General features: G+C 42.7%; 1 protein-coding gene across 1 annotated transcript in view; it reads left to right on the top strand.

Annotated features, from left to right (window-relative positions):
* The window catches only part of Syn2 (synapsin II), a 151682-nt gene that overhangs the window by 91951 nt on the left and 46695 nt on the right, over window positions 1-13036 (top strand). The window contains exons 3-4 of the mRNA XM_035448559.1: window positions 10325-10382; window positions 11554-11645. Coding sequence (XP_035304450.1) covers window positions 10325-10382; window positions 11554-11645 — 150 coding nt within the window. The remainder of the gene's footprint in view (window positions 1-10324; window positions 10383-11553; window positions 11646-13036) is intronic.

Raw genomic sequence — 13036 nt, 5'->3', positions numbered from 1 at the left:
ATCCAATCTTCCTATCATGTGTTCTCCTGAGTTATAGAATTTTTTCCCTAATTTTGATAATCTTGTTATCTTGTAATACTGCATCATTTAATTATTCCCCAAAATAGATGCCTTCAGAAAAATCTGTTCAGGAAAACTGATTTGTTCCCAACTGAAGTCACAATTGGGTGCTTACTTGGAAATTCATTATTTTCAGAGCTTTGTGGTTGCTGTTTTTCTAAAGGGGTCTCATCTGTTGGCTCAGGCTTGAAGGCCTCCTGAAGAGCACTTGAAGGAATTTAATAAACTTAGGAAAAAGGACTAAGTGTGTGTACTCAGTGGCCTTTAGTCACAGGACTCTGTCAGGTTGAGCCTGGTTGCCCTCTCTGGTATTAATACCCAGATGTGGAGCTGCAGCCAATTCTGTGGCCTTGTAAGCATTTCCTGAGTGTCTGCTTTATGCCAAGCAGTAGAACAAGCATTGGAGATACAAAAATGAGTATTGCACAGCCTGTCGGACAGAGATGTCCAACCTCTAAAATGACCATTAACAAAGCACTTGATTTTAATAGCTTGTGACACCCACTAACTTCTAAGTTTAAACAAGTCAGTGAATTCATTGGACACTCATTCCCCATAAAATCAGTAACATTGGGGTGGCTGTCTAGAGCCCTTACCAGGTTTTGACCTGGGAGGAGTGACAAACTCAGCGAGTTGGTTTTGAGTATAAAAGTTTTACTTCACACTTATGTCAAAGTAACACACAAGCATAAGCAAACAATCCTAAAAACCACAGATGGGGGAGGGGGTACCTTTCCTGCAGTGGCCCACAGGTTGGGGGCTCTTCTGTTCTTCTGAATTCAGGCTGTTGAGTCGCCTGAGGGCCCAGTGGTGTCGGGTTTCAGAATGGGCAGCACTCAGCGTGATGGACTGGTTGTTTCAGGTTAGCAGAGGAGAGCTCCAGGACATAGAGTTCCCAGTTCTGCTGGTCCCTTAAATAGTTTGCTAAATCTTGCTAATCACACTTTGCCACACTCCACACATTCTCACTCTTATCTACAATGGCTGGGTAGTGGGCCTATACTCCCTTTCTTTGAATCTTTCTTTATCCAGGCCTTTGCCTTCCTGGTTGTAAGGTTTTATCTTAATCTCATTCCAGGCAGGCAATGGCCTGGCTGAAGAACCTTTGCCTGCCTGGTTACAAGCTCCTTACAGTGGCTTTGCCATAGGAAGTACTAAATATCATGAGGATGAATTTTGGTTGGGGTGAGTGACATCTAGCCATCCACCATTCTTTCTCCCTCCTTCACACTCGTTCCTTTGGTTTGAAGAAAGATTACTACTGTAGTTTCCTAAAACCAGAGCTGTTGTACTGGTTTCTTTTCTTTTACCATCTCCACCTTCATAGTGTTGTTGGTGTAGAACAGAAGACACAACACTCTGTATCACTGACTACTGCAGCTTGTATAAGATGGAGCTGGCAGGGAGAAGCCCTCTGTGTGTACTTCCCAGTATCCTTGCTGTTGGTAACATTTTTCTTCTCATTTCTCTCTCAGTCTTTTTGTTATTGTGGTGACACCTCTCAGGCATTATCTTGAAGGAATAGTTTTCTGCCATTTGGGCTTCTTTACCAGGTTGTGGTTGAACAATGGTTAATATTCTGAGATTTATTTCCCCCAAATGTGTTTTCTTACACTTAGTCACATTAAAACTCCTCTGCCACTTTTCTGCCCACATGCACATCTTCGTTCAGTTTATCCGTAATCATCTTGGCATTTTAATCCCTGGAAATGCTGAATGCCATCTGCAAACTTGGCAGTTTCCCCATGCACTCTCTTCCAAATCATTTATATGAATGTTGACTAAGCTGTCATGCCACTTGCTCTATCTAAACATCTCCTTCCTTGCAGAGTGTTTGATACAATGACTCAATCACAGAATTAATGATACTAACTCCTGAACATTGCATTCACTCAGGTCTGTGCCAGTGTCTTCTTGTTCTTAATTTCTTATTCCTAAACCAAATGTCCACAACAGGAATTTTCCCATGTACTGAAAGAAACTCATTAGATTCCAATCCAAATTTGAGTTAATAATCTCTTCACCGACATAAGGCCCTGCCTGGCTATATTAAGACTCATTTGATCTCTGTTCCAGGACATCTACAGTGGAGTTCTGTGTCACTTTCTTTCATGTCCCTAACTCCTGTCTTTCAGTGCCAATGTCATACCCCAGGTAGTCTCTTAAGTTCCTAGGCCTCAAACAAATGACTAAGTTGTGAGGTGAGTGCTGTGCAATAACTGTGGGTTTGTTAAGTGTCGATAGCACAGGACATTCTGAGGTCTGGGATAGCAGAAGCTCTCAGCTGCTCTTGAGCCCTGATTCAGTCCCTTCAGTCTCAAAGTGTTTCCTCAGATCTTGGACTCACCTGATCATGTCTACCTCACTGCTAAAAGTCTTTGAGAGTATTTTTGGAAGAAGTTGGGAAAACATGAATGTAGACTCAGTAAAGATGTTAATAAAATTATTCATTTTGTTCATGAGATAACATAATCTTATACCTAAAAATCATTACCATTATCTGAGGCTAGCAAATCCATGAAAACAAAGAATAGATTTGAGATTCCCAGGACAGAAAGAGTAAAGGGATGGTTTCTGGTTGGGATGATGAAAAGTTGTGAAAATGTGTAATGGGGCATTTACACAGCACAGTGAGTATAAGTAATGCTGTTAAATTTTATGGTTGACATGGCAAGTTCATGAATATTATTTTATAATAAAATTAAATCATTTATCAGGTAAAGGTAATACTGAAAAATTGGCAGGAGAAATGATGTTTCTTTCTTTGAAATATTCAACCAAAGCCAGATGTGGTGGTGCACACTGTTAATTCCAGTACCCAGTAGGCAGAGGCAAGAAGATCAAGAGTTCAAGACCAGTCTGAGCTATCTAAGATACTGTCTACAAACAAGCAAATATTAAATCACAGTCCTAGCAACAAAAATGTAAAGGTCTGGCAAATAGTGTTGAGTTCTGAGGCTAAAATTTTCCACAGCAAAAAATTTAATCCTTTATTAGGGGTTGGAGAGATGGCTTAGGGATTAAGAGTAGTTGCTGCTCTTGCAGAGGGTGGAACTTTGGTTCCCAGCACCAACATCAGGCTGTTCACAACTGCCTGTACCTCTAACTCCAGGGGAATCCAACTCCTTTTCTGGCCTCCTTCAGTGCCATGTGTGTAACACACACACAACACACACACACACACACACACACACACACAGAGAGAGAGAGAGAGAGAGAGAGAGAGAGAGAGAGAGAGAGAGAGAGAGAGTGAGTCTTGGCTAGCTCTTAAGTCTCACATACTCAACCTGACATATGAGGGCCCATTTTTCTGCTAAGCCAAAGTGAGCTGTACTACTTTACTTCCTCAAGCCTCCAGGCCTTTGCCTTTGCATTTCAATCTGTGTCTTCCTTACGTGGTATGTTCCTGCTGTCTACCATTCAGGCTCTGTGGAGCCTCTCCCTACTTCTCTAATGAAGGAACTGGAATTGCCTTTTCTTTTGAGTTCCCATGGTGCCTGTTTGTGCTTCTTTATACTTCCTGCACCACCATTTTGTATAGTTGTTTTTGTCTTCTCACTAACCGATGAGAGGAAATGCATTTACCTGCCTTAGAGGTTGAGAAAACTTTCTGAGCTATGGGAACCTTTGTTTTTATGCAGTTGTGATTGTGCATTTTAAATGTTACTTATAAAGAGAAGATTCAAAAGTAGAGATGTGATTGTTAGTCAGAAATCTTAAGACCTGTAAGGAACTTTAGCAATCACTCATGGGTATTGGTCTTCTGTAGACATTTTTATCTGCCTGGCAACTGTTAATATACCACCACTCCCTCCCTTCACGTACCACTAGCTACTCAGCAAATTCTTGCTGAATTTACTGACATACTACAGTCTCTCTCTCTCTCTCTCTCTCTCTCTCTCTCTCTCTCTCTCTCTCTCTGTGTGTGTGTGTGTGTGTGTGTGTGTGTGTGTGTGTGTGTGTGTGTGTTACAAGGTGCGGGATCTCTGCAGATGTGTGTCTTTTAGAAGAAACAAACTTTCAGATGGCTCCGAGTGAAAAGGTGCTCACTATCAAGCTTGATGACACAGGTTGGATCTCCAGAACCCACAAGGTGGAAGGACAGAACTGACTCCACAGGTTCATTTCTGACATACTCATGCAGGCTATAGACAACCCCAACCTCACAATAAATAAAAAAGAAAGAAATATTTAAAACAACAAAATTCCAATACTATTGCTTTGTTGTGCTGGGACTAGAACCCAGGGCCTTGGCTATGCCAGACAACTGCTCCACCCCCAAGCTCTCAAGGCTCATCCTCCACCCCAAACTGGGATCCTGGAGGTACTACTAGTGCTCACCAAACAGTAAGTTATAGTTGCAAGGCACATCTGTCCAGTAGGTGGCAGAAGGAGCTAACAAACTCAGCAGGACAGGCTGCCTTTCCTGTGTGTGTGTGTGTGTGTGTGTGTGTGTGTGTGTGTGTGTGTGTGTGTGTATAGGAATGCTGTATTTCCAGTTTGTCAAACTCTTTGAGGGCTTGAGGTGCTTGTTCAAAAGGACAAGGCTTGGGATAGAGTCACTGAACCAATCACTTTGTTTGAGATAAATTTCTAGACCAGTGCTAGGCATCTACTAGGTCCTTGGCTGTTTCCAAAGCTCTAGGAAAGTCTTCTATGTGCCCACTGGAGCCTACAGTTACGAAATTAGAAATTATTCTCAGCTTGAAGTATGGTCCTTGTGCAAATTTCAGTCATCTGGGGAGGATTTACGTTAGGCTGCTTCCTGGCCTCTGTCTGCCACTGTAGGTAGAGTTTGAAGGCATGTTTTCTTGTGTGGAAGGGTAGGGACAAAAACATGACAGTTTGGAACTGGCACATGTGAAAAGAGATATGTAGGCCTGCAGAGTTAGACAGGGTCCTCTCAGCCCTGAGGATGGCTTCTGGTTTTCTCTGTTGGCCTCTACAAACCATCACTCCTAACATCTTCAGACAGTAAGCAATACCTGATTGTAAGCCTGTTAAGTGCAGAGGCTGATGAAGGATTTGGTCATTTAAGACATGTGATTATAATTTACAAGCCTAAGTTCAGAACATGCACTCACACATCAGAACATAGTAAATATTTTAAATTTGAGAATCCAGGATATACACAAGGGATGGTCTTAAGCGATGGGGGGGTGGTAGGGAGCATCCAATTATTAGACAAGTGACTTTGAAAGGCAATATTAGATGCTGCTGCTATGAACCTAGTGTCATAAGCAGACAATACATATGGTAAAAGTCTGTAAGATGAGGAAATCACATTGGTTATATTAGTAGTAAACAATATTTGCTGTCTTTTCTTACAGTAATTCACATTTCCATAGTATTTCAGAGCTTCTAAACACTTCTGATTTTATTCCCTTTTTAAAATTTATTTTAATGAGTACATATTAATTATATGTAATAATAGTTCGGTTATGAAACTTTCACACATGTATATGTGTTCTGACCATACTCACACATATCCATTAACTTCTCTTATATTACTTCCATAATGCAATCCCTTCATAGCATCTGGAGGTCAGATATTATTAAATATGATAAAATACATAAAACATTTAGTTTTTACTGCTAATTATTAAATTTGTCATTAGCTCCTCCACCCACATTTGTTTCATTTTCTTTTGTTTTGAGATAAAGTCTTAATATGTTGCCCAGGTTGGTCTCAGATTTCTGGGCTCAAGCCATCTTCCCACCCATCATGCATCACTAAAGATATTCTTTTCCTTGAATAACAAGAGTTATATCTAGATGCCTCTGCTCATTTTAGCAATAAGGGGAGATGGTTCATTACCTGGTCTGTTAAGGAAACTGCAAGGCATTAGACTCACATGGATCCTCAGCTGCTAGGAGTATTAAGAAAATGTTACAATAGGGGGAAATTGACAATGCAGGCACCACAGATATTTTTAGACCATGCTGCAAAGGATGTACATCTTGGGTTTTGTTTAGGGTTGAGCACAGCGGGGGATAAGTCTGGATTATTTTATAAGATTGCCAATCAGAAAGTCCATGCTAAGTACCTACTCTGTTGCCATCTTATACAAGGGGCAGTATGGGAAAACCAAGATAGGTGAAGTAGATTTCCCAAACTTTCAAACAGGAGCATGTGTGATATAATCTTTTTCTTGGGTAGGAAGCAGTTTGATAATTCTGTAAGAACTGTGGCTGTGTCTATTTATTGCATCAGAAATTCTACAAAAAGCATTTGTTCCATGTATGTATATTAAAATGTAAACCATGTACCACCAAAGACAAGCACACTGCTGTGTGCTAAAAAGACTATCACTGAGACACACTCTTGGGTGAGAGAAAATTAAGGCTCAAAAGTTTTTGTAGCAAGATGCTATATGTGTATGTTTAGAACATACAGTCGTGTCTATACACCTACCCCACTGGAAGGGCATGCTGGGAATGATAATGGATTGTATATGATAAGAGATGAATGGGAAAATGGAACATTTGCATTTTTACCCTTTTATGTTCTTATGAGTACAGATTGGTTGAATGGTTTAGCCATATAAATAACTTTGTTATTATTTGTTTAAATGTAGGATCTTTCTTAAAGGTCACATAGCCTGGGAAGGCTACAGCCAGCACTGACACCCCAGACTGGGGCTGCGGAGCTTGTCCTCTGGATCCCAGCACACTGCTTCTTGCTAGTGCCCTCTTAAGCTCAGGGAGTCTCTGTCATTTGCTAGCAACTTATGGAACTTATTCCATGTTTTTTTTTTTTTCTAGAAAATGAATCAGAATGTCTAAGGGCCAATTGCTTCATGAATGTGTTTCTCCTCTAGAAGAGGGCTCTGTACTTCATTTGCTGCCATCTTGGCTTTTTTATGAAGATGATACTGTGGCTTAGCCAAGAAAAGTGAATGACCCTGGGCCAGGAAACACAAACTATGATTTCCAACAGGACAAATTACCTTAAGGAAAAGGCATTAGGATAGCTTGCAGCATTGGGGCATGAAAACAGTGCCATTAGCCAATTTGGTCAATGGGCAGGTGCAGGAAATGGCAGATAAACCCAGCCAAGATCTATAAATATACCCCAGTATCACTGTTTAAAACCCACAAAATAAATGAGCAAGTTAGAAAACTTGGCAGCTGTGAGCATCTAGATGCAAACTTTCAGTTCTCAGTTTAACTTATGATGTCTTCTGTGAGTCTGCATGCTGTTGAACTGTTTGAAGTTTCTGTTTCCCCAGAAGTCTGATGGACAGCAAGCATCCTCTCTCTTGGCTCTTTTACAGAGTTGTGAGACACTAATGTGTCAAAGAACATACTTTGAAAATGCTAATCTTCATAAAGAATGAAAGGCTATTGTGGAGGTCTCTGAGGCTAATCTTAAAGAAAAGTTATTTGAGACATGAAGGCAGGAGCAGCATCAGCACTTCAGATAGCAATGTAGGCATACAACCAAAGAAAAGCTGTCTTGTAGGTCATTGATTCTGCTTCTCCCTTGTTAAAATAGTGAGCAAAAGACCGAGAGTCAGTATCTGCAGAACATTGACAGTGCCATGCATAGACAGAAGTGTTAAGAGAGTAACGTGTGCTACAGGGACCCTGACTGAGGGGCTTGCTGGGCTGTGAATGTTGATCAGGGTCCTGGGAGGAAGCTGATGAGAAACTTAGGAAGAAATTAGGGCAGAGGTGGGGGGTTGGACTTCAGTGATCCAACTCCAGGATGGCCCAGTGCCTCAGAGGAGCAATTTCAGGGTGGCCAGGGACTTGGATAGCACAAATGACAACTTCCTAGAACGGTCTGTTCCAGAATCCATAGAGCGAAAGGAAATAGCCTGGCCTCATCCTGAGTAAGTTGACAGGAACCAGGATAGGAAGTATTTGTAGTGGGACAAGTACTCATAGCATCACTAAGTCTCTTTTGAGTGGAAGAAGAAAAATGGAAAAAAAAATCAGTGCACATGGTCAGTCAGTTTCCATAGTGTGGGAGAGTGGGGGGAGCAGATCAGCAGAGGGAGATGGTGCGGTCTGGAATGGGGGCGCTGCACTCATTGTCCTTCGTGGCTGCACTGACCTTGCCAAATGACCTTGGAAATGTCATTTTTTTTCCTGTGAATCCTGAATTCCTTTGTTTTAAAGAATTTTATCCCTGTCTGGTCTGTCATTATGAGAATTAAACAAAAATATTCTTAGCATGCAGCTCCTAGACCGCAATGGCAAATGAAATACCAATTTATTCCTTTATTTTGAAGAGAGATTTAGAAAATCTCCAATGAAATAAGCCAGTTGGAAATGTAGAGCACTGAAAAAAGCAAGCATGATTTAGCCTGTAGGCACAGGTAACTAGGCTTTTTTTTTTTTTTTTTTTTTTTTATAAGCAGAGAACAAAGGCTAAATGAGCAGAGAAGAAAAATCCTACAGACAGAAGAAAAATTAGAGGCCAGGAGAGAAGGAATGTAAATATGTTGCAAAAATGTGATCTCCTCACACAGCTCTAATGCCTTAATGCATCAAGGTGAAGTTCCTCTCAACCCTTGTAGGTTGGGAAGACACTGAGCAGCATGACTCAGCTTGACTCATTTTCCTGAGTGTCTGTGACACAAGATAAGTTTTATGCTCAGTTGCAGTTGCTTGCCTTGGTTGTCAGCTTTCCTGGTGTGTGTATGAAGAAATCAAGAGTTAATAGTGATTTCTTTTTAGTTTTGATTCCAGCTTTTATTATTTTTGGAAAGATTCTTCTCATATGATACATCCTGACCACATTTTTCCCTCCCTCCACTCTTTCTAGCTCCCTCCCCTTCCCCTCACCCCCATTCCCTCCCATCTCCCATCAGAAAAGAGCAGGCCTCAGAGAGACAACAGCCAAATATGACAAAACAAGATACAGTAAGACAAGGCAAAGGCCCTCATACCGAAGCTGGGCAAGGCAACCCACCAGGAGGAAGAGTCACAAAAGCAGGCAGTCAGAGATACACCCACTCCCACAGTTAGCTGTTCCACAAAAACACCAAGCTAACAGTCATAGTATACATGCAGAGGACCTGGTGCAGCCCCGTGCAGGTCCTGTGCTTGCCACGTCAGTCTCTGTGAACCCATATGGACCCTGCTTTGTTGGTTCAGTAGCCCATGTTCTCCTGGTGTTCTCCCCCTCTGACTCATACAATCTTTGTGCCGCCTCATCCGAGGGATTTCCTGAGCTCCAAGGGGAGGGAAGCAATGGAGACCTCCAATTTAGACTCTCTTTCCACAAGTCTGGATGTGAGTCTCTGCATCAACTCCCATCTACTGCTAGAGGGAGCCTCCTTGATGACAACTGGACAAGGCACTGATCTATGAATATAGCAGGATACTATTAGGAATCATTTTACTGATATTTTTTTCTAGACCTATCATATTTGGTTCTACCCTAGGTCTCTGGGCTATCCAGTCTCCAGTTTCTGGTCATTCAGTGTCAGGAATGGGCTGGCTCCCTCTTGTGGATTGAGCCCCAAGTTAAATCAGACATTGGCTGAGCCACCATTTCCTCAACATATCTTGCAAGCAGGACAGACTGTAGGTTGAAGGTTTTGTGGCTGGGTTGGTGTCCATGTTTCTCTTTCAGTGGCCTGCAGAGTACCTTCCTACACCAAAGAGACTAGAACAGAGGGGTAGAGGCTCCATGGAGGCACCAACTCAACCTCTCCATATTTAATGAGATGTGTGGATGTTGTCCCTCCTCCTCCCTCCCCTGTCAGTTTGCATAAAACAATCCTCTGTCCTAACATTGGTCTGGGTTGTTTGGGGACCTCCATGGGACCCCTTCAGCCAACAACTCAACCAAATATAATTCAGTCCAATAGCAATTTCTTTAAATCCTAAAAGTCCACAGGTGAATGACAATTATACGTGGAGTAAAGCACAGGGTTAGAAAGAAGATAAGGAAACCCAAGAGGTATGTCAGATTAACATAGTCTTTACCAAGAACAACACAGAGAATTCCTGTTTCTGGACGAGAGAGAGAGAGAGAGAGAGAGAGAGAGAGAGAGAGAGAGTAATATGGGGGATTAAATCATAACAGGTTGAAAGTGAAAGGGAACTGTGAACTAGTTTGCAGGTGGGTAAACTGAACTAAAAGAAAGGACTTGCTTGAGACAGTAGCAAGTGAAGAGCCAAACCCAAGTTTCCCGACTCTCAGTCTGGGGGTTCATCTGCTATAGAACTCTTACTGGGGAGAGTACTTGTCTGAGTTCAAACACTTGCACAAAACTAATCTGTATGCCCTCCTCCCTTTCTCTAGGGCCAAGTGCTTTCGGGGCAAAAAAGTCCTTGGAGATTATGACATCAAGGTGGAACAGGTAATCAGCCCTCTATCATGTCAGAGTGAACAATCTAGTCCTGGCCAGTGGAGTGCAGTGTCCTCACTGGGCTCTCGACTCTGCACCTCCTGTTATTTGCTTAACTCAACAGTTCAGAAACAGTGTGGTTCTCCATGGTCTCTTGCAATGCAGGGTCCCCAAACCAAGAAGTCTTAAAGCAATATCTTCCTAGGATACTGGCCACACCTCCATGCTGTTGGTGGCAGTGTAATTCTGGTTGGGTACATGTCTTCTGTTCATTGTCTGCCTACTCTGACCCTGAGGCTGTACTTCAGAGGGCATCTAGAAAAGAATATCCCCTTGTTTTTATAGGGAGCTTGAAAGGCTGTTTGTTTGTTTTACTTCCTCTGCCTCTTGCTCCATGGTAATAGAAAATTAGGTCCTTTGTGGGGAGATGTCCTATTTAAATAACATGTTTTCTATGTAATGATAGAAGGTATTCCTTATTCATGTGCTAGGATTTACAGAAGACTATGATACTTTCCTGCCTATCATTACATTGATTAATTGATGGATTGATTGATGGATTGATTGATTGATTGATTGATTTTTGCAAAATGATCTCACTAGGTGGCCCTGGCTAGCCTGGAACTTGATATGCAGACTTAGAGAGATCAGCCTACCTCTGCCTCCAGAGTGCAAAGATTAAAGAGGTACATCATCATGCCCAGTTAATATTTCATTTTTAAAACAACTTGTTTGATATTCTGGATTGATTAAAAACAAAAACAAAAAAACCTACCCCTGTGTTGGAGACAGAGGAAATGGAAACCTGAGCAGGACAGGTACCTTGCTTGACATACTGTGTCAGGGACAGGGAGGAGGAAACCCAGTAGTCTAACCCAGAACCCGGTGCTTTCATGAAGAGACTGAGAAAGGAGATGCTTGTACTGGTCACATTCTGTCCCTGTAGAAAGGCTCAAAGGATGCTGCGCTGGGAGTCTCCTGAAAAGTCCAGAAAAGTCACCTAACTCAGGCAGTTTTCTCCTTGGGTAGGTGGGAATAGTGATCTCTACCAACTGACTCAACAGGTTTCCTAGAGTATTGGGTGAAATCTAATGGAAAATACGTAGAAATTAAATAAATGCTTGATGTTGTGGTGGCTGTTGTGTGGAGGACTGAGGCTCACTGCTGTACTGTTACTCTTCAGGCGGAATTTTCAGAGCTTAACCTGGTGGCCCATGCGGATGGAACCTACGCTGTGGACATGCAGGTGCTCCGGAATGGCACAAAGGTTGTCCGGTAAGGGCCTTTCTGTTCTTGGGGTTGCTGTCACCTCTGACTTGATGGGGGTGGTTTCAAAGTCAACTTGAGATAGTCCCACTGTGTGTTACAATCGTACTCCAGTGTCAGAGAAAACAACCTGAAGTTTCACAGAATCACTTAGAGGTAGTTGAATCCTGTTAGGACTTCTTCCTTCATTCAAGTCAACATGGGTTTGTGCTTCTGTCTTCTCAAATAGTTCCCCTGGAAAACTGGGTGCCTTTTAAAACACCTGACCATCCTATTTATGCCGATTTTCTTAGATTCACTCAGAGTTGGCAGCAAAGCCTTGTGCTAGATGTATGTCCTTTTGACACTCATCCTGTGGCCTCTCTTTATTCCTCATTACCAACAACTAATAGGTCTGACAGGAAAATCAAGTATTGGAATAGACATTTTGATGAAAGAAAATGACCAGGTACTGAGAATTTCCATGCCAGGTGGTGTCCTGGGCACCTAGGTGGTGGTTTCAAAGTCTGGGATATTGATATATGTGCACAGCAGTTCCTTCAGGGAGGGAGTAGGAATTCTAGATGAGAGAAATGGTTTCCATTCTCCCCAGGAACTTAATGTTGCTTTAGGTTTTCAGAAATAAGTCTTGTTACAGGAGGGGTCCTGGGCCTATACCACTCTCTTCCTCACCTCAATCACAGGACCCTGACACTTAGGAGGCTTGTGTCTAACAGGATCTGGGTCAGTGACAGGAAAGGCCAGACTGGGGGTGTCTGGGACCTAACATCAGGAAAGTGGGCTTGCCCTTTCTGGAATATGAGGGACAATGAAAGACAAACAGATGCCCGTTCAGGTGTGAAGTGAGCTTAGGGTGGTCCTACAGCAGGATAGACAGGCTTCTCCATCCATGGGTCAAATGTGTCAGGGAAATGCACACATAGGCAGGCAGTGACAGAAGGTCCAGCAGCAGGGCTCCAGGGCAGGTGCCAATGGGGGAACTTGAATTGTTCCTATAACTGGGATATGAGGTTGGGATTTGATGTCAGGGATACAGGTGGGCTTCAGTGTCCAACAAGAAAGGCCTATTGGGGGTATCTGGATTTCATATCAGGTCCCAGAACTTGGGACAAAGGTCAGAGTACCCTCAGCAGATATCATACCATCTTGGTAATAAAATGTCTGAATGACCGAGGAAAGCGCCTTTAGCCTCACTAGAGCTGATCTCTGAGTTGGGTTGGGCTGGATCTGTAGGTGGGGGTTGGATGGGTGCCTGGGCAGACGACCAGGTAGGTCATTGTACATGGTGTCAAATGCGGAGTCGCAGAGCCTTTGGGGCAGATGCTGCCATAAACTGCCTCTCTGGGAAGGTCTCTGAAGCTAGGGCATGAAGACAGGCAACCTAGTCCTCTAAAGCAGCT

The sequence above is a fragment of the Cricetulus griseus genome, chromosome 8 (genome assembly GCF_003668045.3).
Source record: "Cricetulus griseus strain 17A/GY chromosome 8, alternate assembly CriGri-PICRH-1.0, whole genome shotgun sequence".
Taxonomy (NCBI): domain Eukaryota; kingdom Metazoa; phylum Chordata; class Mammalia; order Rodentia; family Cricetidae; genus Cricetulus; species Cricetulus griseus.
Note: the sequence above shows the minus strand (reverse complement) of the source record. Positions and strands in the feature narration are given on the sequence as shown.